The sequence below is a fragment of the Leptosomus discolor genome, chromosome 1 (genome assembly GCF_034619465.1).
Source record: "Leptosomus discolor isolate bLepDis1 chromosome 1, bLepDis1.hap2, whole genome shotgun sequence".
NCBI classification, from domain to species: domain Eukaryota; kingdom Metazoa; phylum Chordata; class Aves; order Leptosomiformes; family Leptosomidae; genus Leptosomus; species Leptosomus discolor.
In genome coordinates this window covers 209773522-209801514 of record NC_141391.1, presented here as the reverse complement: position 1 = coordinate 209801514, position 27993 = coordinate 209773522, and the positions used below count along the sequence as shown (strand labels likewise).

Genomic DNA, 27993 nt, shown 5'->3' with positions numbered 1-27993 from the left:
CATACTGGATTCTTATCTTGTTATTGGTTTGTGTTTTTCAAATGTTTATACAAGAACTTCTGAAATGCAAGAATGTGGCTGAGGTGCCTCCAAAGGTACAAGGATGCCAAGGTTTGAGTGGGCTATTTGAATTGACTCACTCTGCATGTCCTGACTGCCAGAGCTGGGTTATAACTTGTAAATGTTGCTGGAAATAGCCTACTTTCTTGCCATGCATAAAATTTAAATTTGCCTCTGGCAGAATTGTTGTTACAAAAAAAAGTTTTTAAAAAAGTTATGGTTATCGGTGTTATTATTGTTCTTAATGTTATGAGCATTAATGATGATGATGAAAATGATAATTGTCCTTACTCCCAAAATTGCTCTTCTTAATATTAAGAAGAACAAAATCCTGCTGCATTGTTTTTCTTTGCCTATTTTATTGTTTTGGTACATGATATTAGCCACAGACTTGTATCAGCTGTCTGAAGTAACTGCTGACTGATCATTAGAGTGATTACAACCCATGAGTTTATAGATATTCTGGAACCTATCAAGAAAAAATGCTGGGAGAAGGTATTTTTCCAGAAAGTCCATCTGAAAGAAAAACTGCTTTTTGCTTTCTCCCAGAGGAGGCAAAATTATTAATGGTGCGAGACGATAGTAGATTAGCAATAATTTCCTTGATACAAATTTTTAGTCATCTTTGTTCTTTTTAGATGATGCTTTCAGTGTTTTTTTTTTTTTTTTTTTGTCATTAATGGCACTTCTGTCACCATATATTTTAGTCAATCACAGATCTCCAGAATAACAAAACTCACAGTTTAGATATATGTGTCTGTTTTTCAAGGATTCTGGAGAAATGTGACTATTCTGTGTGTCCTAGAAAGGGAGTTGTGAGACCTCACCCTGCATTGCACATTATGCAGAAAGAATTAGCAATGAGCTCTCTCTGTGCCTCAGCTGTAGCGGGACTAAGGGGCTAGACAGCTGATCTCATTGAGGATGGAGGATGGTCAGCACAACAGAGAAAATGTTCCATAGCTTGTCAATTCGTGACCCTAAGGTCTAAGAGACTTCCATTCCCTCAGACAAATGCTGATCCCCATTAATATGAATGGTTGAACTTCATTTGACATCAGTCAGTCCTGGGTCTGAGTGCAAGTACGTTATTCCCTGTGCCATTAATACAAGTCACATACCCCAGCTGAGTAGACAAGGGAAGCAGAGTTTCCAGTAGTCATTGTTGTTTCACTTTTGCAGTACTATGTGAAGACGGTTAATAGGTTTATTTTTCTGTAACCGTGTTCCATGCTTGAGTATCTTCAAGATATTTGTTGCATTTTATAAAGTTTGTCTTTACATTTGTGCATGTTTATTTAAAACTGATATGCTGTGTCAGGTAGCCCATTTAACGGGGTGGAAAGAAGCATATAATCTTTAAAATAATGGCATTGATAACTGTTAATTTAATCCAATTCCACTCCTTATTTGCTTCAAGTCCTCCTAGGATGGCTACTGAGTACATTTAGCATCGGCTTCCCCAGATGTGAAACTGGAATAGTAGGAATACATCTCCTTTGCAAAGATGTCGTGGTTTGTTCCTCTCCAGGCACAGGAATTTCAGTTTTGCATTGTTTTTTTTTACAAGTTAAAAAAACAAAACCAAAAACAAAGCCAAAACCCAAAAACAAAACACCAAAAAAAAAAATAAAGAAATCAAGGATTAAATTGTCTAACAGGTTATCACCTATCTCCTAATTTTAAAGGTGGCTACCATTTAGTTTGCGGAAAGACCCATGGACAAAGGTTCCTTTTGAAAAGCCAGTATCTACTTTTTCTCATGCTTTATTCCTAGTAGTTCTGTTTTTCTGGTTCCTTGTGAAGAAATTGCTCTTCACAGGGACTGTCCATGGAAGGCTTTTGTATAATACTTGCTCATTTAGATAGTTGTTATATTTGTAAGCTCCAGCTGCAGCCATCACTCTCTAAATCTGTCATTGAAGGATTTTGTTTTAAATTCTGCCTGGCTTTGTTTTCAGATGTCTCTAAATTCCTCCCTGTGTTGAGTCACAGCTGTGAAAAGAGAAATCTACCTCTCTAATTCAAGGGGTCAGTGCTTTAAAAGCACTAAAGCTCGATGGGGAAGAGCTTAAGGAAGATAGTTAATCATGATGATCCCAAGGGTTTTCATAAACTTGCATAGGGCTCATCTGACATGAAGAGTCCTGGATATCTTCAAGCCCTGGTTTCTTTGGGGGGTGCCTGTTTTACCAGGGAGTGGGGTCCACTATAGAACAAGCACCTGTGGTGGATGTTTGCCACCTGCTCAGCTGTGGCTATGGAAACACAACTTAATCTTCTCCACCACATCTCTTTTCTAGCTAAGCTGGTGTGGAGGACAGATCCCAGACCCTTTCTAGTCATTTTTCTCCCCACAACCTTGAGAAGCATTTAACGTAGTAACTACAGTGGCTTTCACTTCTTGATCCAACTGGGAGATAATAGACTGGCAGGAAAGAGTTTCTACTTTGGGCAGAAAAGACAGGTCAGGTTGGAACACACAGCTGATATTTTCTCTTCTGGGTGAGCAGAACTCGTTGGCTTGGTTTGGGTGTCAGCAGTCCATTCAGTGGTATTTCTGACCCAGCTTCCTCTTCTAGCTCCAGTGGGGGAATCCTGGAAGAAATCCCCTTGTCTCATCAGTGCAGTCAAACGCAGTATTTCAAATAGTGTCAATAATTTTGGCACTCAGTGCTGTGTTTACTTCTCACGGGATGGGCAAACCAGGACTGCGTGGGTGAACAATCTCTGGCAGCCTTGAAATATTGGGTTAAATTATATAGCTAATGCAGTGTTTGTACCTGTTCTGTGTGTACTTCATTTGTCCTGTGCACAAATTGATATTCTCGATACAAGGATTTATGATCTTGTGAATCAGCTCTTGAATTACTGCAGCTTTTGGACAATTTTATAAAAGAAAAGCATTCCTGTTTTCCATCAGATTTCAGTAGTAAAGGAGTTGATTTGTGAGCAGATCAGGTAGGTGTTGCCCTAATCAGAAGAGTCCTTAGAAAGATAGGGGTCATCACTAGAGAGCAGGAAAAGCCGTATGATGGCTGTCAGAGCCTTAAGCTGATCAGTGGAAAGGTGTTGGATGTTACTGGAGACTTTCAGTGTAGGATCCAGTTCAATTATTCATCTGTCCATTAGCTGTTAAAAGAACTAATGGAAAAAATTAGGTTGGAAGGGACATCAGGAGGTCGTACGGCCCCATTTGCAGCTCAAAGAGTTGGTAACTTCAGCTTTGGATCAGATTGGTCAGAGCTATGTCCAGTGCAGTTTCAAATGTCTGCAAAGATGGAGAATCCAAAACTTCTCTGAGACCTGGTTCCAGTGTTGACCATCCTTGTAGGGAATGAAGCCTCAGAACTTCCTTAAGATAGAGACTGCCTGCCTCATCTTAGGAGATGAATGTCTACTGGGGAGAAGGAAATTAGAAGTAGTGTTTTACAGCCTGTCTTTTTTTTATATTAATCTTCTGGTTATGGCAACTCCCCAGTAACTATCTGGTTAACTGTTTAAAAAGCTTTGCTATTTTTCAGCAGAGTATTGATTCATCTGTGCACTCTGTGTCCTCACGAGACAAAGGAAAGTTATTGTGGTTTTAAACCAAAGTGGAAATAGTTTTGCATTGAATCGAGGTGGTGATGCCTGAATTCTTGTTTTCTTTTTCAGTATGGCTGTTTCAGATTCCAGGAACTGTCATGCTAGCACCCTTCACAAAGCAGCTTAAAAATAGACCAGCAAAACAACTCTATTGCATCAAATATAAATTGATTTCTGCTGCAACACAAGCAGAAAGTTCTTGTAGGGTCTAATAGCAGTATGTTGTAACTCTTGAAAATGGTAAAATTGGTGATCATTTGAACACAGGAGTGTTAAAGCTTTGATAACCTGCTGTCTGAACTCGCGCTGGCCGCTCATTACTCCTTACACAGCTCTGTGAAGTTCTTGTTTATGGAAAATGAAACTGTGATTGCTTGTAATTTTCTGTAGTTTGCACAAGGGCTTAGATCAAGAGTAACACACTGGAACAAGTGGTGTGTGAGTCACGGATCTTGCCACAGGAATCACAGCCAGCAGTCTGTAGTCCCTGGTGAGAAGGGTGGCTGGGTGACTAAGGCACTGCCTGGATGTTGAGGGGATGTGGGTACTGGTCCTAACTGCGGGTGTGACCTATGCAAGTGATGTCATCTCCTATGGTACCATTAAAAAAATCAATTAACTCCTAATGGCGTGGACAGAGGATAGAGGCATTAAAGCTTTTAAACTGCTCGGGTGCTGTGTTGATACCTGAGGGAAACCTGTCAATAGGTCCACATTAAGTCAGTGAATTGTGTAAGCTTGCAAATGGGATGTGTTACAGTGGCTTTGCTGGTTCCCTGTCACATCCTCCAAATGTAAATGAAATCAAACACTTAAAAACACTAGGAAGAAAGCAAATGCATTCAGCCTAACAATATAATAACTGGGTTAATGTGTCAACACAGATTGCTGCACTGCAGTGTACACATTCATATGTATATCTTTTTACATATTGGCTGCACAAAATGTTGATCCAAAATTAGTTGGACAACGGATATAAAGACCCCTCCTCCAAAAGAGTTCAAGTGTATAGTCATAAATTATTAAACCAAATTTGTTGGAAGTGTAAATTAAAATCCTTCCGGCATGTCTCTCCCTATACTGTAGTTTATACATTAAAGCCTTGCAGACTGTGCTGTACAGAGTTCACTGACAGTGCATCAAATAATGAGGCCATGCGTCGATGAAAGGAATTCTACAAAAATATGCCATTGGATATACAGCAAACGTATTTGATCAAAGCGCAGCTGTCACATGAAATGTACATTTTTAAAACATTTTAAAACTCTATTAGCCTGAGCTCTTTTGAAAACTACCAGATCAGATTTTTACACAGCTGACAATGAGCTAAGTAACACTGGCAGTTAAACATGAAACATCCTGTCAGGATGAGTACAATAGAAATAATTCAAAAAATTGTTAATTATGTTAAGAGGCCAACTACAACATGCAGTTGCCTGTCCTTAATATTTGTAACATTCTAGTTTTCTCTGAGTCCCATAGGTAGCTTTTAGATACAGCTGGAAAATACCTACAAGCATTTAAGCAAAGTTCCGTGCTAGCTGGCAATACATTTCTGCTTACATCAGATGAATCCAGCTACAATTTTTAGCACAATAAAGTATCTGAAATTAAATTAACATTACAAATATATTTGTAAATGTAAATATTTAGTTCCTTTATTTATTTCAGTTTTGAGGAGGGGTTTGTTTTGGGGTTTTTCTGGTTGAGCTTATTTTCAGTAACGTCTGCTGTATTATGATTGTATGGACAGACTGGTTAGCTGTGGGCAGAACCAAGGTATTTCTGCCTGCGCACAGAGCTGGCTGGCTGGCGGTGCCTTTGATGCATGTATAGCTGAAATGTGTAATATATTTTGGTATAGTATGCAATTGATGAGGCCATACAACGGTAGGAGCTGGCTTAGTTATGGATTGCTTGGATCAAGGACAGAAGAGCCCTACCTACTTGCATCTGTAGCTATATCCATTCAGACAGCTCACTGGCTATATGCTTTCAGAGTATGTACTATTATTTACCTTGCTGCTGTATCATGCCTGAAAGTAAGCCTGGATTTGAGTCATGATAAATTTCATCGGTGTGCCACACTATCTTCCCATTGAGCTGAGTTTTTCACAAGCATGCAAAACACATGGTCAGGCAAGTCACTGTGCGGGTAACTAATGTGTAAAATACCCCATTGCCAGTAGTTACTGATGACCCCAGAAATACCAGCTAGTCCAGACCTCTGGTAGTTGAACTGTCACTGCTAGAGGACTCATGATCTTCCCCTGCACATGTTGGAAGGTCTCCTATGAAAGGAGGTACAGAGAACAGTTTTTCCATAGCAAAACGCTGGCAAGAATTACTGGAGGTGAAAAAGAGACTGTAATCCTTCCTTAGAGTTGGCCGTCGTACATATATTTCTTCCAGCAAAAGAATTACCATTCTTTTGCAGGGTCAGTGGTTTAGCTGGCTTGATGGTACTGCCTGGGGTTAATTCAGGTTCTAGCATGACAAATGCAATCTGTTAGTGTTTAAGTGTTCAGGCAGGTCTCCCCAAAATGAGCATTTCTTTTCTCTGATGACCATCATGACACTTTTCTGGCTTTTCAGTATTTTCTCAGTAGCAGGCCAAGGCTGTTCCACGGGCAAAGCTTCCTGCATGCATTCTCTCCCTGTCTACTCTATTCAGAGTTGAGCCAAGCCACCCCAAGTGCTGCAGGTGGTGACAGACATTTCAGTGGAAAATTCTCTGGCTCTCCAAAAACCTTCAGATGTGACGGTACTCAGCAGGAAGCGGTTTTCATCTAGGTCTACCTTTTCATTAATGTCTCTAGGAATTTTCATTCTGCTGCCTTTTTCTTTTCTTGGATACCAAATTTACAAAACCCATCTTAGAATCACTTTTCATAGCTTGAGGGGTTTTTTTGGTCTGCTGGGGAAACATGCTGTACTTAAAATAATGTAACACTGAGGTTTGGCTTAGAGTTCCTTTTGATTCTTACGTGTTGCTAAATCGTGGCATACACTGCTTTCTTCTTCGGCTTGTGGTCTGGGTTTGGTTTTTTTGGTTTTGTTTTTTTTTTTATTTTATTTTTGTAATGATCAGACAAGTAGGGTGTTCTTGTATTGTTCTAAATAAAGAACCTATGGGAAACTGTTGTTCAGACGTAATATCTGAAGTCACAGTTCCTTCCACCAAAGAAAAGGAAAATAAAGACAAAAATCCATCCGAGATGCATATGCATCTAACCTTAGAGTGAACAGCATGCAGGTATTTATGCGTGGAAGAAAGCAGTTGCGTATCTGACTGGTGGGACATTTTATTCATCTGCCTACCTCCTCTTTGCAATATCGTTATCAGATGTCAAGTTGCTTTCCATCCCATTTTTTTCTTGGACAATAGACATTGTGCCTGAGAATCAGGCTATAGAATGTAAAACTATAGGTCTGATATTCCTTTTCTTTTTTTTTAAGGAGACACCGTATACAAAGAGTTAGGGTTAGAGAGTAGCATTTGTTTTATTGTCAGTCTTGGATTTATGCATTATATGTCTAAAAGATACAATGCCACAGATAAAACTTCTCAGAATCACTGTTTCTAGTGATATATAACACGTCTGTGTGCAAGGCTGTCTATCTGTCATATTCTGAAAGGATTACTTCTATGTCTATGTGCAATTTTTGCGTGTAATTCTGACCCTACTGACACTGACCTGAAAAATATCCCTCTGTCTTTTGTGGATAAAGCGCTCATTTCCTATGTGTATAATTTTAGCTGCCCAATAGTAAATTTCATGGTCAGATAAGCTCTTCATAGCAGTGTGACACAGACCACTCTGTAAAGGTTAAGCTTTGTTACCAGTATTTATCTCCAAACAGACTACATGCTTTTCATAAATGCTTCCATCAGTAGACTAGCTTCAGAAAGGTGCAGAAAACTATAAGAAATAAACCAAATCAGTGAGTTCCTTCATTCTTCTTCTCTCATGCTTCACTTCCTCAGCCACCATTTTTATCTTAGCTTGAGTTTATCATAATGAACAAGTAATTCAGTATAATCCTCAAACATATTTTCTGTCCATTGGACAGCTTTATTTATTGATGGCTATCTGCAATAAAACCAGATTTTTTTGATAACGCTTTGTCACCTGAGTTTCATCCTCCTTGTCTCTCACTCTTTTCACTTGTCTTTGCTATATTTAGCTCTTCTCAAGTGGGAATCAGAGCAAAGATTTTTCTTGCCTTCCAAGCTCCTGGTGTTGAATGGATAGGGTATAAATCCTTAGTAAAGGTAAAGCTTTGTAAAACTCATTGCAAGCTGGTTTGTGCTTCATATGAGTCTTTACTATTCATCTGGGTATTTAACAATAGCAAGGTCTACTTTATGGCAAAACCTTATCTAAACCAGATATACTAAACTCAATGATTTAAGAAAAACAAAACCAAACAAAAAATCACCTACTGTAGGCTCACGTAATTTTTTAATTGTACCATTGTCTTTTTATTCAGTAATTTTTGCTAGTGTTGTGAAGTGGTGTAATACCGATTTGGGGTTTTTGTAAAAAGAAGAATTTTTCAGAATCCTGGAAGAGAACATTTGCTGCACTATAAACAGCACAAAAGCTACTTAATAAGTGGGAGAACAGTGATGAATAATACTGTTTACCAGTTCTTGGATGGAGTTAGCTTTAAACTGAGATTTCACAATGAAGAGAAAAGCCTCCTCTGCCAAATAATATATCGACAGACTGTCTATCTAAGGGGTACAAGAACATAGTTTTATTGTGCTCCAGATGAATGTCATCCTTATTATTTATGAAGTAAGTTAAGAATGTTAAGTAAGTCTGGAGATGTAATTTTGGTTTTAGTCTATTTCATGAGCTATTAATCTGTCTCACGTATGCTTGTAGTTTTCATTGTTATTAACACAGAATATTTAATATCAGGTTCATGATTAGCCTACAGTTTTGAACCACACATTAGACAAGCATAGTAATTTTTCTTTTGGAATATGTATGATAATTCACAGCTGAGACATCTACAGGTAAATGCATTGGAAACATATAGCTGTATATTTGTAGTTAAAGTGACATGCTTTAAATTTGTATACATATATATAAAGTACATGTACAATATGAGCAAAGAGATAACGTACCTTTCAATAAATTTGAATTGTTGGTGGGATAAATTTTTGTTTCTTTTTGCAGCTAATTACTTTTAAGCCTTTTAAATCAACATGTTTGTTTAACAGGTCACTCATGCTATTTGGTTGATGTCTGCAAGGGACATCTTTTACTCTCTTCTTAGTCCATGGAAAAATAAAATAAAACCCCAAGATCTCAGACAGGGATAGAAGAGGAGAGGAAAGAAAAACTCTGTCATCAGAGATAGTAGTTTACATATTGAGACTAAATGTCCTAGGTAACTTATTCGGTCTACTTATAAGTCCATAATGACTATCAGACTTTTTTCTATTCTATTCTAGCTTTTTTTAATCAACCTGAGCCAACTCAAAGGTTGCTCTACATTTTCAGTAGTTGCAATTTGTAATATTGATATTAGATTCAGTATAACTGAACCATACCATTTGCTTAATCACTTTTTCTGTATTTGCTACAGGCTGTTTCATTGTCCTCTTTATCAGAGCACAAAATTCCAAATTTTAAAATGGCCTCGGAAGACTAGTACTGGAGACAGGTTTTAAATGATCCTCCAATTCTGTATAGGTTTTTGTTATGGAATTAAACTGAGAGTTCCATGAACTACTGTTAAAAAAGTGTGTCTGCAGATGTATCACAGTCCTTCCAGCTCTGGAGTTCATGATGCCAGGAGAAGTCAGAAACCTACACAGTGTTTGTGAATGTGAGATTTTGCATTCAGATAGGTTTGAGCTGAACAATCTGAAAAACTCCTATAAGCACAGAGCTCCCTACTGTCTGTGTGTTGGAGAAGGCCAAAGAGCTCTGTTTATTGCAACAAAGGGCCTGGAATAAATTATGTTTGGTAAATTGGCTCCAGGTTTTCCTGTTTCAGACAGTAGCTTCAGAGCAATCTGTTTTACAGGCTCCACTAAATCTGACCAATTGCAGGAAGGTGACACCTCATTTCATGGACGTGACATCACGCATGTGCCAGTTACATCCAGCCGCCTCTCTCTGGCAAGATGGCAGGACACCAGCAGATCAACATTTTGTCTTTCATGAGTTTTAAACTACAGCCCATTACGAATTTATGAGCCCCAGCAGGATGGAGGCAGGATCCTAGGCCCCACTTCAGCATCACGGCTCCCACCCTTACGTGGGGCAAATAAAAGCTCCTTTATTCTACTAGAAATACCCCTATTTCAGTGAAATGTGTGCATAGCTTACTTCCCCAGTCAGTCTCATAGGTGATAATTAACACAGTGCAGATTTTTCCTAGCTGAAGCAGAGGTGGGAAATCAGCTTTAACCTCAGTATTTTTCTTTTCAAACTCTTTTTCCTCATTTATTTTTGGTCTGTTCATGACGAGGAAGTTTTAGAGCGTGTTGGTGCTTAGCAGAAGTATTGAAGAACTAAAGGAAACAATAATTTTTCCTCTTCTGACAAAACTCTTCTTACTTTTGAGGGGAGGAAAGAACAGGGAGTTAGATATACTTTTAAGTTTTATATTCTATTTCTGTCCATGAGTGTGATTACTTCTGAGCAGCGTAACTATGGCTCTTTTCAGCACAGGACACTGATTGACATTACATATGTTACAGAGAGGAAGGTTATTTCCTGAAGATTAATGGCCAGTTAGTTGGTCTGAAGTTCATTAACCTGAGCTAGTCATTAAACTGCTGGAAGGACTCTGTGTAGAAGCTGGAATTGTATTAGGAGATCATCATAAACTAAAAATATATGTGACAATCTGGCCAGATTGCAATGAATCTAGGACAAGACAGGGTTGGCTTGAGCTCACAGAGCAGCTGCCTCCAGTGTAGACTAACAGCCTTGTGTCGGGAATTAAAGCAAATGGATTTTCACAGACATTATTCAAATTAAAGGGGAAAAAAAAAGAAGGTTTCCATTAGCAAAAGAACCTTACATGAAAAAATGAGGTTGTGAGGTATGGCCAAAGGGCCAAGTTTGGTGCTGTTCCTCAAGCAATTAAGCAAATGACAGGCAACTGTTTCTTTACCTAAGTGGTAGATTTAGTCCTGGTTCTTCACTGTACTTTGCCTCGAGAAAATGAGCCCCAAATCCTCTGGTGAGATCCTTGTTGGCCGAGGCCCAGACCCTCAAGCCATGACTTCTCAGCATATTTGCAGTGAGACTGGCTCCATCTTAATTGCTTCTTTTTGAAGTATGGTTTGTCTCTATCATCCCACTGAAGATGAACAGGGCTGGTGTCCCTTGTCCTAATATAGTCTTCTCCCTCCTCCCTCCCCTTATTTTCCCCTTCTTCCCCCCAAATATAACCTTGTTTTAGTCTAGTCAACAGCAGTCCTTCGTAATCCAACCACAAATAGATGTACTGGCATGGAAGAAGTAAGGCCTTCTCTCGAGATTCTGTACTCTAATAAAGGGAAGGGAAAGATGAACCGGAGGCATTTCATGTTTGTTTTGTTTTCTTTCCATGTCATCTTATGAATATGTAATGGCACTTGGCCAAAAGTAGTGCATTCGGACGCTGAATGTGAATGTTGAGGAAGGGATTGAGAAGAAAGAAGCTCAATGTTCTGCAATAGGAAGGATGCTTCTGGCGTTTTACAAATCATTTCCCTCTCTCTCTTCCTGCATCACGCCCTTCCTGCACAATCCCTTGTCTTTTGCTATTCACAGACGTTCTGGAGGCTCAGAAAGCCCCAGTTTCACCTGAGAGAGGTTTCCTCTGGCAGAGATAACTGAAGGGGTCCCCCCTTTCCAGTCTTTTCATGCCAGTAAGGATGTACAGCCTGCATCATGAGGTGCTGAATTGATTCTGGATGCCTCTGCAGCTTACAGAGAACCTCTGGCACCAGGGTTGCAGTGAGCTTAAGTGCCAGACTGGTGGAGTGATCTGGAGCCATGACCTGTGCTGCATCTCTCATGCTCACAAGAAGCCTTTCCCTTGATGTCTGTGCAAATGCTGGCTGATGTGGGCACTAGGATTATTCCTTTAATCAGGCAGTTTCAGTACCTTTCAAAAAAGAATGTTCATGGCAAGTCATGAGCCATTAATCTTGCTACTAACCATAACATCTCCTTACTCCTTGATTTACAGCGTTACTCAAACACTAACATTTGTCATTTCACTAACTATCTCCCTTGACCTCTGGTATCATGCACTTGCAGGGGAAAGTATCTGGTCTCACAGATATTTTCATGCTCCAGCCTCTGTGATTTATTAACCTTCAAGTTCTGCCTTCAGAACTCAGGATGCCATTTAAAATAATTTCATATGCAAAATTGGAGTTATTGGGCAAAAGGGATCCCTTATAAGTGGGTACAAACAGGACACCATGAGAACTGTTGCTGCTTTCTGTTCAGCTACTGGGGTGGCAGTGTGACCTTGAGGAAGTTTGTTCACTGTAGTTTTGTGATTCTGTTTTTGTGTAGGGAAAATAAGGACAGTGATAATTACTTTCATTTGTAAAACACTTCAAGATTTATGGAATAGGAATGACTGTTATTAAGTTAAAAGTGTTGCAAAGCTGGCTTAGTTGCACACTGTGCTAGCAAAGTCCCATATCAGCCTATTGACCTCAGCATGAACCACTCATTAAAGTTTATAGGACATTTTGGCGGGTGAATTGAGGCACTTATTCTGCTGGAAATATCATACTGAAAGCATGTTTAAATCAATCAGCCACATTGACTTTTTTCCTCTATTAAAACTAAACACAACTGCTTACTCTATCGAATTTTCTTAGTTTATTTATGAAAGTTTATGGTGGGTATGTACTCACTGTTAACTCAGCTTGTACGCCCGTGGTATCTGAGATATTACAGTTTATTCTAGTCATAGCATAAACATACAAGAGCTGTTGTGCTGAGATAAAGAGAGAGTTATAAAATCTTAAGATATCCAATGGAGTGGTATGAAGTAACAAGTTGCGTGGTGGCTTTTGAATGACATATGTTCTTTTTAGAGATACTGCATTGATTTAAGTTGTGCTTAAATTTAGCAATGCTAGACACTGGTGTTTGAAAAGTTTACATATTTTCCCAACCTCAAAGTGTGTAAGTTTAGTATTAAAGAAACAGATTTACAACATTTTGATTTGTACTAGAGGAAAAATACTTTTGTAGCAAATGTGTTAGATGAGCTACTCTTTAAAGATTGGTCTGGCTTGATTTTCAGAATTATTATTTATATAATAATGCAAAAAATGTACAGATGTTTTCTTCTTGCTTCCAGATTAAATTTGGATTGTTTGAAAAGTGGGGAGATATTTCACCACAGTGCAAAAGAAGATATAGAAGAAGAGAGCAGAATGAGAGCTTCCCAAGTACCTCATGCGTGCAGCCTCTTATCTTTAGCGATGCTGTTCCTTCCAGTCACTGGAACGTCAAAACAAAATATCCCAAGACTTAAGCTTTCCTACAAAGGTAAACTTTTCAGCAGTTTTTCTGACTCTGACACTTTTGTTTTGATGTCATGTTGCCAGCAGTTCATTTGTATTATTAATCAGTAAAATGGAACGCTATTGCCCTTACAGTTCCCAGAAACATGTGGCAGAAGCCTTAAAGATGGATGAATACTGCCTAGGGACAGTATTAAATTCTCTTTTTTGGGTGGAGGGGTACATGTTTCTGAAATACAACTGAGTTTTTAAATTATTATTTCAGTTTACTGCTAGAGGATATTAGTGTACCATACATAAATTAAGGAGGAGTCATTGCCTAAACATAGGCATTTACTGCTACTTGAAACACCATGAGGTCCACTGGAGACATGCCCATGTGGCTGGTGGGAGTGATGTGGGACATGGAGGACACTCACACCTTACTAAAGCATGAAGGAAAGTGGAGAGAGCTGTCCCAAGTGTTTCAAATGCACTGACATTCTATTTTTGTAATTTTTTTTTTTCTCGAAGTTGGTATGTGAACTCTCGAAATGTTTTTTTTTCTTCTTACCTCTTTGGAACACAAAAGCATGTTTTTCTGAGGACTTTCTTAACCTTACGTGTACATTTTGTTGGGAATGTTACAGGCTGAGTGGTTTAAACACAGATGTATTTTTTAATTCTTTATTGGACAAATTCTTAAAGAAGGTAGATTGCTTGTTGTTTTGAATGTACAGTACACTTCCACAGTTTGTACAAGGCACAGAGGTACATCACTTTGGTATTATCTCCTCTAGCTACAACAAATACGCTCCAGTTAGCTACTTTTCAGTCATGTTAGCACCCTACCCTTGTGGGAGCTAATTTTGCTCTCAGTTTTTCAAACTTAGGTCTTCTTATGCATTACAGAAATACATTCAGGATGGTGCAATGCGACAAGAGGCTATAAAGCCTTCATCAGTGGTTATGATATGTTTATCATGAGTTTAACACTCACAGGAATTTATTGAGTAAGCACAATGACATACTATTTATTTACAAGCTTCTCTTTTGCTAGGTTTGTATGCCACTGTGGATGGTATTCCCCCGTGTATATATATGTTTGAATGTGTTTGTGTGAGAGAGACAGAGGAAGAGAGATCAAGGGATCTTGACAATATTTTTATAAATTCAGGAAACAGTTGCAATCACTTAAGCCAATGAATACAGAAACGGAAAGACCTGACATGAGTTATGAAAGTTAGCAATAAAACCCCCCTAACATATAGCCAGACTTTTCACAGCTAGGCCTTTTGAGATAATTCCCAATAGCAGCATATACCATATGGTGATGGCATTTATTGTGGATTTGACATTCACGATTAGTGAATTCCTCTCGACTTCAAGAGTGGATAGCCTTTGGCAAGATCCTGATGGATGCATTTGGCAGGTACGGAGGGGGAGAGAGAAAAATTATTGAGGTCAACACAGGAAAAAAAAAAATCACTGAAATCTTAGTTTAAACTAGTGGCAGAGACCTGCTGGGAGTGGTTGGGAAAATGCCTGAGCTCACTTGAAAAGACAATGAACAGATGATTGATATTTAGGCCCTGACCCAAACTTTTATTAGTAACTTTATAAACCTTTCAGTTTGGCTTGAGGGATACAGTTTCCTATCCAAACTTATGCACCTATATCGCTGTAGGGGGAAAAAAAAGCAACAACAGATAAAAAACGGCACATAAATCTTCATTTGGAGAACTGTGATGGAACTGAAAAGCCAAAGGAGAGAGAATTACTGGACTTTGTTGTGCCTTCTCTTGCCTTTTTAATTTTTTTTTTCTTTAGGGGGGTGTTTTTCCACATGGAACAAGAAGAAAGTTACTGCTTTGTTTTCATACTTTCACATTGTAAGCAGTGAAGGTAGCGTTTGCCATAATTAAGTCATGTTTTTGTTTTTGCTAACAGTATGGTAGATGTCCTGACTATTTAATATAGTTGTCAGAATTATGCTTACCTTCCCCGCCCCCACCCAGTATTCCAGCCAAAATGACTCCAAGGTTTCTGAGAACAAGATGTAGGAGAAATTATTCGTCTTGCCAGTTCTCATAAAATTGTTACAGTCATGTAATTGACAAGTCCTGGCATCTCCATTCTTTGGAATTAAGGCTTGAAGTATCATGTGAGGAGGATAATATGGGGTGCTTTTCCTCGTTTATGGAAAACTGACCAAAATTGGCCACATCAGGACACTCTGAAAACCTGGTCACACACGTGGTTCATCTGGCTGTTGAACATGTTGTCTGTCAAGGGGAGGTTTCACCCCCTTCCAAGCGCAATGTGTTTATGGTGTGGCATAGCTCTATCTTCTCAGAACAGCTGAGCGTTTCCTCGGGCAGGAGAGCTGTTACTTCATCTCACAGCTGCAGCCCAGCACACCTCAGCTGAAAGCTAGGAAACTGCTTCTTCCCATGCCCTTACAATAAAGAGAAGAAAGGGAATGCTAAATGACAAATGCTGAGGATGAAGAGGTGTAGGGGACAAGAAGAGAGAAAGAAGAAGAGGGAATGGTATTAAAGGAATACAGAGAAGGAGAAAATTGAGAAAGAAATGAAGAAGTTAGTGGTGGATAGAGGAAGATGGAGAAAGAGCAGGGTGGGGTAGCTAAAAGAAGTGTCTATAATCGCAAGGGTACTTCAATAAACCATAGTGAATCAGTCCTCTGCATTCAGACAGCAATTAAAATTTTAGAGCTTGTCTGCATGGCAGTTATAGGTTCTCATCTTCTGTGAGATAGCTTAAGAGGAAGAAATCCGTGCTGGAAATGTTAAGATACAGATATTCTGGTAAATGATGTGGGTAACAACATGACGTCACATGGTGGATATCCTTTATTATTTGCCCCAGTTCTAAAAATGCATTCTAAAAGATCATACACACATAAAATTACAAATGCACTCAATTAAAACATCTTGCAATACAGAGGCGGTCATGTATGCTGCACCTGTGTTAATATAATACACTACAATCCTTAATTACATACCTCAACCTATATTCCCAAATTTTCCCTTATTCATTAATTGAATAATTCTTCAACATTTCTTCTTATCTTCTTCACTTAGACTTTAGCTTTTAGATATTGGTGCATGTCATTCATATCCCAGAAATTATCACTGCTCTCACAATGCTTCTAGGGTGCTCTCACTACATAGACTATATCTCTTAGATGCAAGATTTTGACTGGTTTTATTATGTTATTAGGAGAAGGTAAACGAGCTGTCTTCTGATAGAAGAATACCATCTTTATAAAAGTAGGGCCTGATTTTTGAGTAGTATTCCATACTTTAATAGTCATTGTATCACAGTACATTCAGTCTCAGAGCAACAAAGTATATTTAACATTCATCCTCATGTGGCTGAAGATACCCTATGACCTTCATCCAAACTGCAGAACTCTGCAAGCACAGAAGTGGTCTTCACCTTCCCTAAACTTACTGCCTGCTACCTCATTTAACATCCTTGTTCTTACCTCTACAGGAAATGCAGAAGATTTTCATACACCAGTCTCATTCAATACTGTCAATTACAGGATGGCATCAGTTCTGTTACTGAAGAAGGCAAGGGCTTGTGTTGTAATTCATACATAAAAATGTGTTTAATTCATCTTGTTTCTGTCTATCTTTTGGGTGGTAGTCTTTGCCAGTTTATTGGCAGGTACTTTTATACAGATTTTTTTGTGTGTGTTTCTAGGATTTACTTTGTAGGGAGAGGCAGAGAATAACCAGGTTGGTTGCCTTCTAGGAAAAAAAATATATTGAAAAATTCAACCTTTTTCAATTTTTGGCCCTCCTAAAATTTTCCAGTAGAACTGCAGACTCCTAATTGTAAATTTAAACCTATTGATAGGCTTTATTTTGTCACGTTTCATGGTCACCTTAGAAATAGTCTGTGTACTCAAAGAACGGTAGAATCATTTAGGTTGGAAAAGACCCCTTAATATCATCAAGCCCAACCATTAACCTGACGCTGCCAAGTCCACCACTAAATCACGTCCCTAACCACCACATCTACTCGTCTTTTAAATACCTCCAGGGATGATGACTCAACCACTAGGCAGCCTGTTCCAGTGCTTGATAACCCTTTCAGTGAAGAAATTTTTCCTAATATCAAATCTAAACCTCCCCTGGTGCAACTTGGGGCCATTTCCTCTTGTCCTGTTGCTTGTTTCTTGGGAGAAGAGAGCGACACTCACCTCACTACAACCTCCTTTCAGGTAGTTGCAGAGAGCAATAAGGTCTCCCCTCAGCCTCCTTTTCTCCAGGCTGAACAACCCCAGTTCCTTCAGCTGCTCCTCATAAGAAAACATTTATAACTCATAAGAATATGCTTATATTACAGAAGTGTGCACCCTGCTTTCATGGCTATGGGGTGTGTCCCAGCCCAGATTTGAACACAGTCAGCAGTGATATATCCACATTGACATCCATATACATGGGTCATTGCCATGTGGGAATGTGGCCACGCCCCAAAAGCAAGCCATGTTTGCTGTGACCAGTGCTGATTTGATCAGAGGACTGGGATGCTGTGTTGTGACACAGTACATAGGAAAAGGCAAGACTGAAGGCAAACTTTGGCTTTTAAAACAGGATTTACTTAACACTGTTAAAAACAACTATGGCAGTAATTAAAATCTAATAAACAAGAACATTATTCTTACCTGATTTTTTCTTCTTCACATTGAATGAATTAAGATGCATTCTTACTCCCACTAAAGTCTTGGCAACAGTTTCGCCATGGAAGTAGGTTGAAGCAGGACTGAATTTCCACTCCTCACTTTTTTCGTCTTAAATAAGTGAAATAAAGACATGCAGTTCTATCTCCTCTGTTGAAGGACGACAATGATAAATCATCAGCCCCATATAGAAATTAGCTACGTCTAAGAATTGTTTAGCCTCATGCAGCGTTTTGCATATGTGATTTTCTTCCCCCTAAGTGTGATCCGTTCTTGCAATATGGTGAAAAAGAAAGCAGAAGATAACATTCTGGTGCCAGGAATTATTTTGAAAAATTGACTGGATTAGTACATTTCCTCAATGTTCTAAAAATGAACCTTTGAACATTCTACTTTACAATATCAAGCATCCTGTTTTCTACATAACTTTTGCTTTAAACATGTTACATATTATAACTGATGAGATGCTTAGCTGTTGCATCAGAGCAGTTATTTTTTTACTGTTTCAGTAAAGCTGGCTTGTTTCCATGTCATTTAATTATGCATATAGAATACAGTTATGATTGTATAGCGCCATGAGCCTCATTTAAACTGTCTGTGGCATTGTGGTAACCCCAGTACCATGATGGGGTGTTGCACAACTATAAACGGTTAGAACGGAGTAAACTGGTGATGTACAAAAAGACCTAGAAATTAACTTGCATTTCTGCAGCTGTGCTTGCTCTACAGGAAGAGGAAGAAAAATCAGTAAAAACATGTTTTTGTGTAATTCTGAATGATGATGAAGATCAAGGAAAATGTGCTGAGTGAGGAAGTGCTGCTTTTCTTGAATCTCTTGTTTCTTGTTTAATTCATTTTTGACGATTTGTGATTCCTCTGAAAAATCTGTCTCAGATTCCTTTGTAGAGTACCACAAAGTATTTACGTGAGAGTTAAGATCCTAGTTTCAGGTGTTTGTCTAGTTATGAAATCGATTTTGCCTGTTTTGTCTCAAAAATATTTTCTGGAGGCAATGAACATCAAGACTTAAAATGTACCATAGGTTGAGGATGGATGGGCATTGCTGTTCATGTGAGGAAAGACTCTTGTGTATGCTGTAGACCAAGTATAAACTTGAAGGGGTTTATTATGTTTTAGTGACGGGAAAACCAGCAAGTTTCTTACAGACATATTTTTCCTTTTTTAAACTAGTGAACTTGGAGGTCAAATCCAACTATATGTTGCATTTTCTGTCATATAATTATCATATATATAATGTCCTGGAGAGCAGCCTCCAGTCAGTGACATCGACAGTTTACATAGCAGTTGAACTAAGAATAACCTTAGACAACTGACCCGTATCAACCTCTTAACAGTGTAAACAGCCTGTAGCTCACAACAGTTCTCTTTTTTTTTTTTTTTTTTTTGTGATCACAAAAAGGCCTGAGTTGGATAAAAAAGGAATTGTGTTCACAAAATAGCAAACTATTCTGCTGAATGTTCACTTGATTAAATCTCAGAAGATGAGAGAAAAAACCAAAAGAATAAGAGTTTGGGAAGCATGAGTGGTCCCTTGTAAAAAAGAGGGTGAGACAACACCAAAACTGCTTCCCTAAAAGAAGAATGTGGGAAAGATTCGTGATCAGTGTCATCAGCTTTGAACAGGGTACTTTCAGAGATATTTATTTAATTGCATTTTTACTAAAGACATTTGTAAAGGAAACCCAGTCCTGAGCATTTTCAAAGATCCCAACCTTGTTCTCTTTCTATGCACTAATTTGAGGGCATGATCCTCTTGACGTCAGTGTGTGTCTAGCGGTGAACATCTGTGGTTGCAACGCAGGTCCTCGAGTCACATCCTATTTCCCTTTCCTCCCTCCCCATTTCTTCTGTTCCATTTATAGACAAGTTCCTCAAAGAAGGGCTGAGGGGTGCAGGGAGGTCTGTTCTGTAGTCAGAGTCCTTTGGAGATAAATACACAAAGAGACAGAAGAAAGAGACAGAGACAAAATTTCCTTTATCACACCAGAGCACTATCAGAGAAGTCAGGGGAATTGGCTCACTGTGGTTAAGAGAAGCGTTTAGGCAAGGGTGATAGTGACAAAGGTACCTTTTTTCCCACTAGTTCAAGAAAACAGGCATTCTCCTTTGTGATCCAAATCCTGGCTGTCCCAGAGAAGTATGCTGTGTTGTACTGCAGAATTTGATGGCTAAGAGATTACTGAAGACACTGAAATTTTATATCCAACTCATGTGGTGACTTTGGGAAGACTATACAAATCCCTCTGCATCATCCACGCACCTTGGATTTCTTTGAAAAAGATGTAACACAACATCAGCCTATATGACACCCACTGGTGCCCCAAAATGGACGACTAAAGATAAATATTAATACTAAAAAAATTGGCCCCTCTTCCAATATTAAATAATAGCTTATGACTATACACTAGTGATTGGCAGGAGGTAATATGATAGTATACATGTTTACCTTGTGTGAACACACATCTCTGATATCTTGCCCTGCAATTTGTAGTCAGTAAGGTCCCATCGCAATGTTGCTTAAGTCTGCAAGGCAGATGTTGGGTGCACGTGCACATCTGCACGTGAGACTGAATCTGACAGAGGTTACTAGGCACAACTCCAACACAAACAACTAACATATAAGGGAATTAATGCAGATATTCAATGACTTCTAGTTTTAATGCCTTTGTAAGAACTTAACTCCTGTTAGTATCAGAAAGTATAAGTGATAATTATATTTCACTTTGCCACTATGAGAACACTATGCTAGTCCAAGCTGTTATAATGTGAATTGGTTTAATTTTTATTGATGGAAGAGGTCCTTTGCTATTGCCAGTGCAAAACTGTTTTAAAAACCTACTTTCACATTAGCTGATTGAGTTACCTTGCTGCACTTCCTTGCTTTTTAATCCAATAAATTATATCTGGAAAACTGGAAAAAGAATATAAGGAGAAAAAATCTTTGAAGTTTCACGAAAACAGTCATTCTTTACATTTAAACCACATTTTCTTAGAGAATGTCCATCCTGTGCAGCTACCCCAAATAATGGCTAAGTGACTTAAACAGTGCTTCCCTATAGCAGTTGCATCTCTCTACTGCACTTCTGTAGCAATTCAGAGCAGGGCTATTAATTTTGCCCTGTGAGCTCAACCAGCAGTCATTATGATAGAAACATCTAAAATATTAATGTCCCCACTGTCATTATAAAAATTCTAATTCCTCATTCAGAGCATGGGAAAGAAAGGTTATCTGGCCCATGTCAGAGAGGGAACCCCCCTGCAGGGGCAGGAACAAGCAGTTACGTGTGGGGAGAGCAAGCAGGAACCTCCTCAAGCAGGTTTGCTGCCAACAGCGGAAGTATCTGCTCCACTGCCAGGTAAATCTGCTTGCAGAGGTCCCTGCCCTTCACTGCCTTTCCTGTGCAGGCAATCCTCCCACTGCAGCCCCTTCAGCCCTGCCAAACGCAGCCTTTGCTCCCCGGGTAGCTGGTCACGCTGGTGAGCTGGTTATTGTTTCCCAGACCTGGTTTCACCTCCTTCACTGTATCCGCTCTGCCGCCTCATCCATCTGGACTTGTCTTGGTTGAGTTGAGAAACCAGAAGAGCTTTTTGAAGCCAGTTATGAGGAAATTTCCTTGCCCTCAGGGGGACTGTGGGAAGGGTGTTGAAGGACCATCAGCAGTTAAGAGATCTCACAGGCTCACTCAGACAATGGTTTCATGGCAGCTGAGCCAACATAACAACATACTGCTTCTGGAAGAACATCTCCCTCCCTGCTCCCTTCTCCCTAAACACAAATATCCACTTCTTTCCCCCCTCATCTGCTCCCAGATGCATGGACCTGCCCTTTCTCTTGCACCAACTCCAGCTCTCATCGGCCCTTTTGGCAAGGAGATATGCTATTAGTAGTTAGGACTTTATCTCTGTATCTTATTTAGCTTTGCAGCCTGGCCATACAGCTTGTGTGGGCTCTAAGCCAATGCTTGGAGTCAGAGAAGAATGGCCCCCATGGCTTCTTGCTATACACTCAGGGCTAGATCCTCAGCTGATAAAATTATTGCAGGTCCCAGTGGTTAAACTGAGGTTCTGGCTCTGAGTCTTTATGTGAGTGCAAGTGGGGTGTGTATCTGTGGAGCATGTAGAGGGTGGGGAAGGGTGGGATGTACAGCTATTGAATGCTGTCATAAAAATCTGTGTTGCTCAGACACTGGTTATGACTGATGTGTAGTATACAGCCATGCAAGTATGAAAACTGCAAATAATTTTCAAAAATAGCAATAACAGGCAACAACTCTGGATTTTTCTGGCTGGGAGCTGTTCTTTTAAGTCTTGAAAACAGAGTCACTAGTGAAGTAACTGAGCAAGTAAATCTGTTCGGCTTTACCTTTCTTTTGCACTGTCAACTCATCTTCTTCAGGAATAGCTCATGCTGCTCTGTGTCTCTCCTAAGCCTGTTAGCATCGGTATTAATATGTTTTCCAGGCCCATGCCATCTGACACTTATTACAACAGAGTTGTTCATGCCACTGCAGTTCAAGGTCTCTCATCTTTTAGCACAAAAGCCTTGTCTACTTTGTTGTGAACATTGCTCTCATTAGAAAGCTGGCAGATACATTTGAACCTGGCAAGAAAAATGTTAAAGTGAAAGGATTATTAAGATATTTGACCATTTTAAAAACAATGTCTTTCATATACAACAGCTGTAGGCTCAGTGAAGCAACTCCTGGTGTCAGATGTGCAGTCTGAGAAAGCAGGTCTGAGTAAAGTGAGTCAGACTCCCAAAGAGATCTGTCAGCACCTATCAGTATTGTCAGACCAGCTACTGAGCCAAATACACGTTTCTGTAGCCAATTATCTTTCTTCCTAAGGCTAGAATTTCATTGGCAAATTAAAAACTGAGTAAGAATTTAAAAATGCATCATGTTCTGTACAGCTGCTACTAGATAGTATGGGTGGAAGAAATAGCACAACCTGCTGTTGTTTTACCAGCCCACAGATATGCGGGCTATAAGATGTAGCAAAGAGCTCCTCTGTCTGTCCTCAGGGTGATGGTGCATCTCCAGAGGGTATCATGTTCTCCGAAATTTCTCTAAAGATGCAGTTACTTGACAATTGCAGGTACAGGTGTTTGAAAATACTCTAGCCATTTTTGCATCACTCTGAAGAAAGTAAAGTCTGAAATGAAAGGTTGGTGCTGTTTTGAAGGCAAGTAACGACAGTAATTTGTTTTGAAGTGAGGGATAGCACTGCATGTAATTTTATGAACCCTGCTTGGACAAAGGAAGAACTATGTGCCCTAAAGTGCTAAATACGGTCACCATGTTGCATTTTTTAACACCTGGACGTACTTGCAAAGTCCAATACACATCTCCATCTAAGCAGGAAGGAATGAGTCCACTGCTGCAGAGTGGAGTGTGTTCATTCATGCAAGTTAATGAAAGTCCCAGATCCCTGTGATGGTTTTCATGCTAGACATCTGGGCACAACCTATCGTCAGTGCATTTTGTTTGTGTTGCTTGCTCCTCAGAGTGTGAACTAATCCCCCCATTTCGTTCCTTGTGGCTATGCCCTTCATCAGATGATACCTTTCTCATTGCAGGTCATATGACTATGCAACTAAAGACAGCTGGAAGGTTGTCGAGATGAGATGGTAAACTAGTTGGAGCAATAAAACTGATTCATAATCAGTGAGAATCAGCCAGTCAAAGAAGATTTTTCCATTATTTCCACCTGAAACCTATCATAGCTGTCTTGCTTTCTATGTGTTTGGTTGGCTGATAGATTGGGAGAGACAAGAGGCTGGGAAATGGTTAGTCAGAGCGTGAAGAAAAAGACTTGAAGTTGCTGCAAGATATCTAAGAATTGCAATTTTAACTAAAGGGAATTCATTTAAAGCTCTTGTTTCCCAGGGTCAGTAAACTCATAGGCTATTTGCCACTATGGATCTAGTAATGCAGGTTTTCAAAATAGCTTCAGGAATAAATGAGCTTATAAGCTATCACTCTCAGAATAGGGCAGAGGTTTTATCTCAGCTGCTTGACACTCAGGTCACTGGAAGATAATTTTAGAAGATGACTAGAGCTTGGTCTCTAGTTAAGTAGATACATCTTTTTCTATATGGTCAAGAAAAAAACTTACCTCTGACTTCCATAGTGGCATAAAATTTTACTCTGCTAGCTATAAGGAAAAAAAGTGTTACATTCTTAGAGAGCAATATGCCCTTACCATTAGGATGCTTTGAAGGGAATTTGAAAGACTGAAGTGTAAGAAAGCAGATTTCAGTCAAATGGCTCGAGTTATTTACCCATTATACAGGCTGAGGATCTGTGAGAGGTGAAGGGAAAAAAGGTAAGTTCCATCCTGACAATTGCAAATGAGGAAAGAGAGGTGATGAGGCCATTGTTTGCATGTTCTGCCTTTCATTTAAGGAGGAAATTTGGTACTATTTAAGTCTATCAATGTTCCAGGCATTCTTAATGAATAGGTATGTGTGATGAGATGCCGACAATTATCTACACTTACCAAAGCTCTTATGCTTGCCTGTAATTTATATTGTGTTACACTTATAGTGCATATTCTTTAAATATACGCATTATCACTTTTTTTTTTTTTTTAAAAAAAAGGTGATTTAATTTTTGCCTTGGAAACAACAGTGAGTTTGCTTACTTTGGCAGTTTTGCAAAAAAGATAAACTAGTTAGGAGAAGGGAACCTGTGCAAATCCATGGTCTTAGGTTGTCTCCAGAAAAACAAATGTTTCACTTAGATGCGTGTTCAGTTGTGCTGTCTAAAGTTAATTATTTAGTTTGGCTCTGTGAAGCTTGTGAATTGAGCCTTTGCATTTTTTTCACGAATAACATGAAGTCACAAAGCAGCTTTTAATCATCTCTGCAATAATAACACTTTAAAGTTATTTGTGTAGCTGTTTCACTAGTCAAATTTACTTGTAATTAAAATGCAACTAAAGTACACTTCCACAAACGTAAGTGAGAATTGTTTAGTTCATGCTTTAACTGGGTGTGATTTTGGTAAATACCCACCTATTTTGTTTTACAGTATTGCCATTTTTGCAGATTTAAAAAAACACAAGTAAGACAAAGACAGGACTGTAGATGGATTCTTACCACTGGCTTCGAAATAGATAGACTAAATAATCTGCATTAGACTCAATTCTGATCTTGCAGAAGCACCTCCTTTCACGTGAACTTTACTGTTATGAAAGAGAATCAGGTCACACAGCAGGAGTTACTGGGTTTTTTTTTTTCTTTTATTTCCTCTTTATGGGTGGAGTTGCCATTGTGAAGGTTATCTGAGAAAAAGATGATCTGTCCCTTCCTGATGAAAGGTGTTTAAAAAAAAAAAAAAAAAAAAAAAAAAGACTTCACAGCACTGCACAGAGAGACCTATTGCTCAATTACCATTGTCTGTAAGGATGGTTTCAGAAGTATAGTGCATGACTGAGATCTGTTAATTACTTACAATTTCTCTGGATTGTAAAATGCTGACAGATTTGGCATCTGTCAATAAGTATTTACAAACAGAGATGTGGGAAATGTAGTATTTGCTGATTGTTGAGCAGGCCCACAGAAGTGCCTGAAGCTCCAAGTGAAAATGCCCTGAAATACCTGAAATCCTGCAGCAGACTGTTCCTGAATTTTGGCACAATCTTTGAAAAAGTTCTCTTTCCAGTGTCACCTTCCTAGACTGTAATACCCTCCTGGAGGACAATTCAATCCTAAAAGAGGAACAGCAGTGCCTAACCCCAAAATTAGTGATAGAGTACAATGTAGTTTTGGGGACTACTCAGAAAGACAACGAAGACTTTGGTACAATATTGTGCTGACAAAAAAGCATGTTTTCTCCATTCCCAGTACTCCATATCCTTTTGGAAAGGCCCTGTTGTGCCATGAATATGACATTTTCCTCCAGGCCAAATAAAATTCATCGTATAGCAATGAGAGCCACATGGTATGCATAGCAAATCATTCATTGTCCGTGGTGAGTGAGATGCAGCTAAACAAGATATAACTTGCTTCTTGCAGTATGTAGTAGAGATTGGTAGTAGATTGGAACTATTCTTTTTGCCTTCATACAAATACATCTGGGGTCAATTGGATCTTTTAAAGTCAGAATACATTAGGAATTAAGTAAATTGCCATATTCATGCTATATTGACATTTCTTTACCCCAGAAATTTAGTTGAGGATTCACACAATACCCATGTAAATTGGCACAGGTATTTTTCAGCGTGTGAAAGGACTTGTTCCTATCTAGAGACAAATGATATGACGTATGTATTTTACTGTATATGAAAATTAAGGGTTTATACATATACAGCCTTAAAATTCAAAGTCTTTCAAAGGTGTCATTAGATGTAGTTGTTTTGAAACAGGTTGAGGAGTTTCCTTTCTGTCAATTTAGGCATGGCCTATTATTACAAAAATGTCTATGACGGACCACAAAGGCAGTTCTGAGTCTTGACCAAGTGGTTCTAGATTGCTGCATGCTTACGCCATCCCGGAGCTGAGAAATGGCAGCATGGTCACCACATATGTGACTTGAGGCTAACAAGTCTAAATATGCTGTATAAGTGTAAATACATATTATCAGAACAGAATGACATTTTTTCATTCAAAGTCTTTATGCCATGGCTCTGCTGCTGGAGATTATTTAAATAAGCAACGATCATACTGTTGTGGGCCAAGTCCTCTGAGATACATTTTTAAATGAATAAAAACCAGTCACTATTTCAGCTTCTGCCACTCAGCAGTGAAATATTAACCCAGAAAGGGACTTTGCTGAATATTCGTTTAATTGCCAGACTGGAAAAATATATTTAATTTTCAGGAAAACAGCAAATGCACACTATAAACTGAGTGCTGAATATGTACTCGTGAAAGACCATCTCTGTAACTAACTTTGTTTCTGTATTGTGAGAATGCTGTTTCTATGTTAGTTTGGCTACAGAAATGCCGTGACTCAAATTAACAATTTCCTCTAAGCTTGAAAACCACTGGGCAAATGTGCTTTTCACAGTACATTTTTTCAATGTAATAACCTGGAATATATAATAAATGGTGATATTATCTCACTGTGAAGGGCAATTTTAACCCATAAGACTGGATTGTTTTGCTTTTATGGAGTGAGAATAATGATTAATTTGGCTGTAATTTAATCAATTCTCTGTTAATGTTTACTTGACAAATTTTATTAGGTCATGTTTCAGTTTTAATCTTAACAGGGACCATGTTCAGAGTTTATTTCCAACTCTTTTCAATAGCTAGTAAGTAACTGATCAAACCTGATTCTTCACCACTTTGCAGCTTGTGTTGTCATTTGTGTCAGTTAGAAATCAGCGTGCAATGCTGTCATTTCAATCTTGAACATTTTACAGATGTTTTCCTTATGATGCAGTGAAACAAATGACTGTACAAGGCACCAGGCAGGGCTTATTCCCATTTGGGCATTTCAGTCATGAGACAACTTTTTCCCTTCCCGTTGTAGCTGTCCTAGGTGGTTCTTTACTGAGAAGTACTAGAAGTGTTCAGCAATAGATGACAAATGTCCTTTTGGGATGGTCACTAAAGAAATCATTCCTTCCAAATAAGAAAGAAATGGGAAATGGAGAGCAGTCTCAGTGGTCTCCTTTCAGGTATGTGGAGAATCAGGTCTATGTATTTTGGCAAGTGACACGCTTGCAAAGGCCTATGGATTGCATGACTCTAAGCAATGAAAGTGCTTTAGAGCATTTGCACAAACATATCGTTTATCCTTACTCGGATCAAATTCCTGTGGCTGGAGATGAGAAGGAATTTTCCCTCATATTCTGCGTCTGTCCCACAGGCAGGCACTGTGGTACGACTGGAAGCTTGTCATCAGAAGAGATTTAAAAGTAACAGAGGGTGACATGGATTGCTGAAATACAGTAGCGTGTGAAATTCATGACTTTCCCCTGTTTATTCATGATAATGCCTGTGAATGACTAATTACTATATATTGTGATTCTGTATTCCTCTTCTTCCCTCCATCCTATTTACTAATTGGGACATAGAACTGTTAAATAGGGGTTTAATTTAGACTGTAGAATTTATAAGGCATTTATTATTATATACAAAGGATCAGGTAATCTATTAATGCAG

General features: G+C 38.9%; 1 protein-coding gene across 1 annotated transcript in view; it reads left to right on the top strand.

Annotated features, from left to right (window-relative positions):
• SEMA3D (semaphorin 3D) overlaps positions 1-27993 on the top strand; it is a 141291-nt gene that overhangs the window by 31190 nt on the left and 82108 nt on the right. Inside the window, exon 2 of the mRNA XM_086480808.1 lies at positions 12997-13187. Within this exon, the coding sequence (XP_086336934.1) occupies positions 13073-13187 (115 nt within the window). The 5' untranslated portion in view covers positions 12997-13072. The remainder of the gene's footprint in view (positions 1-12996; positions 13188-27993) is intronic.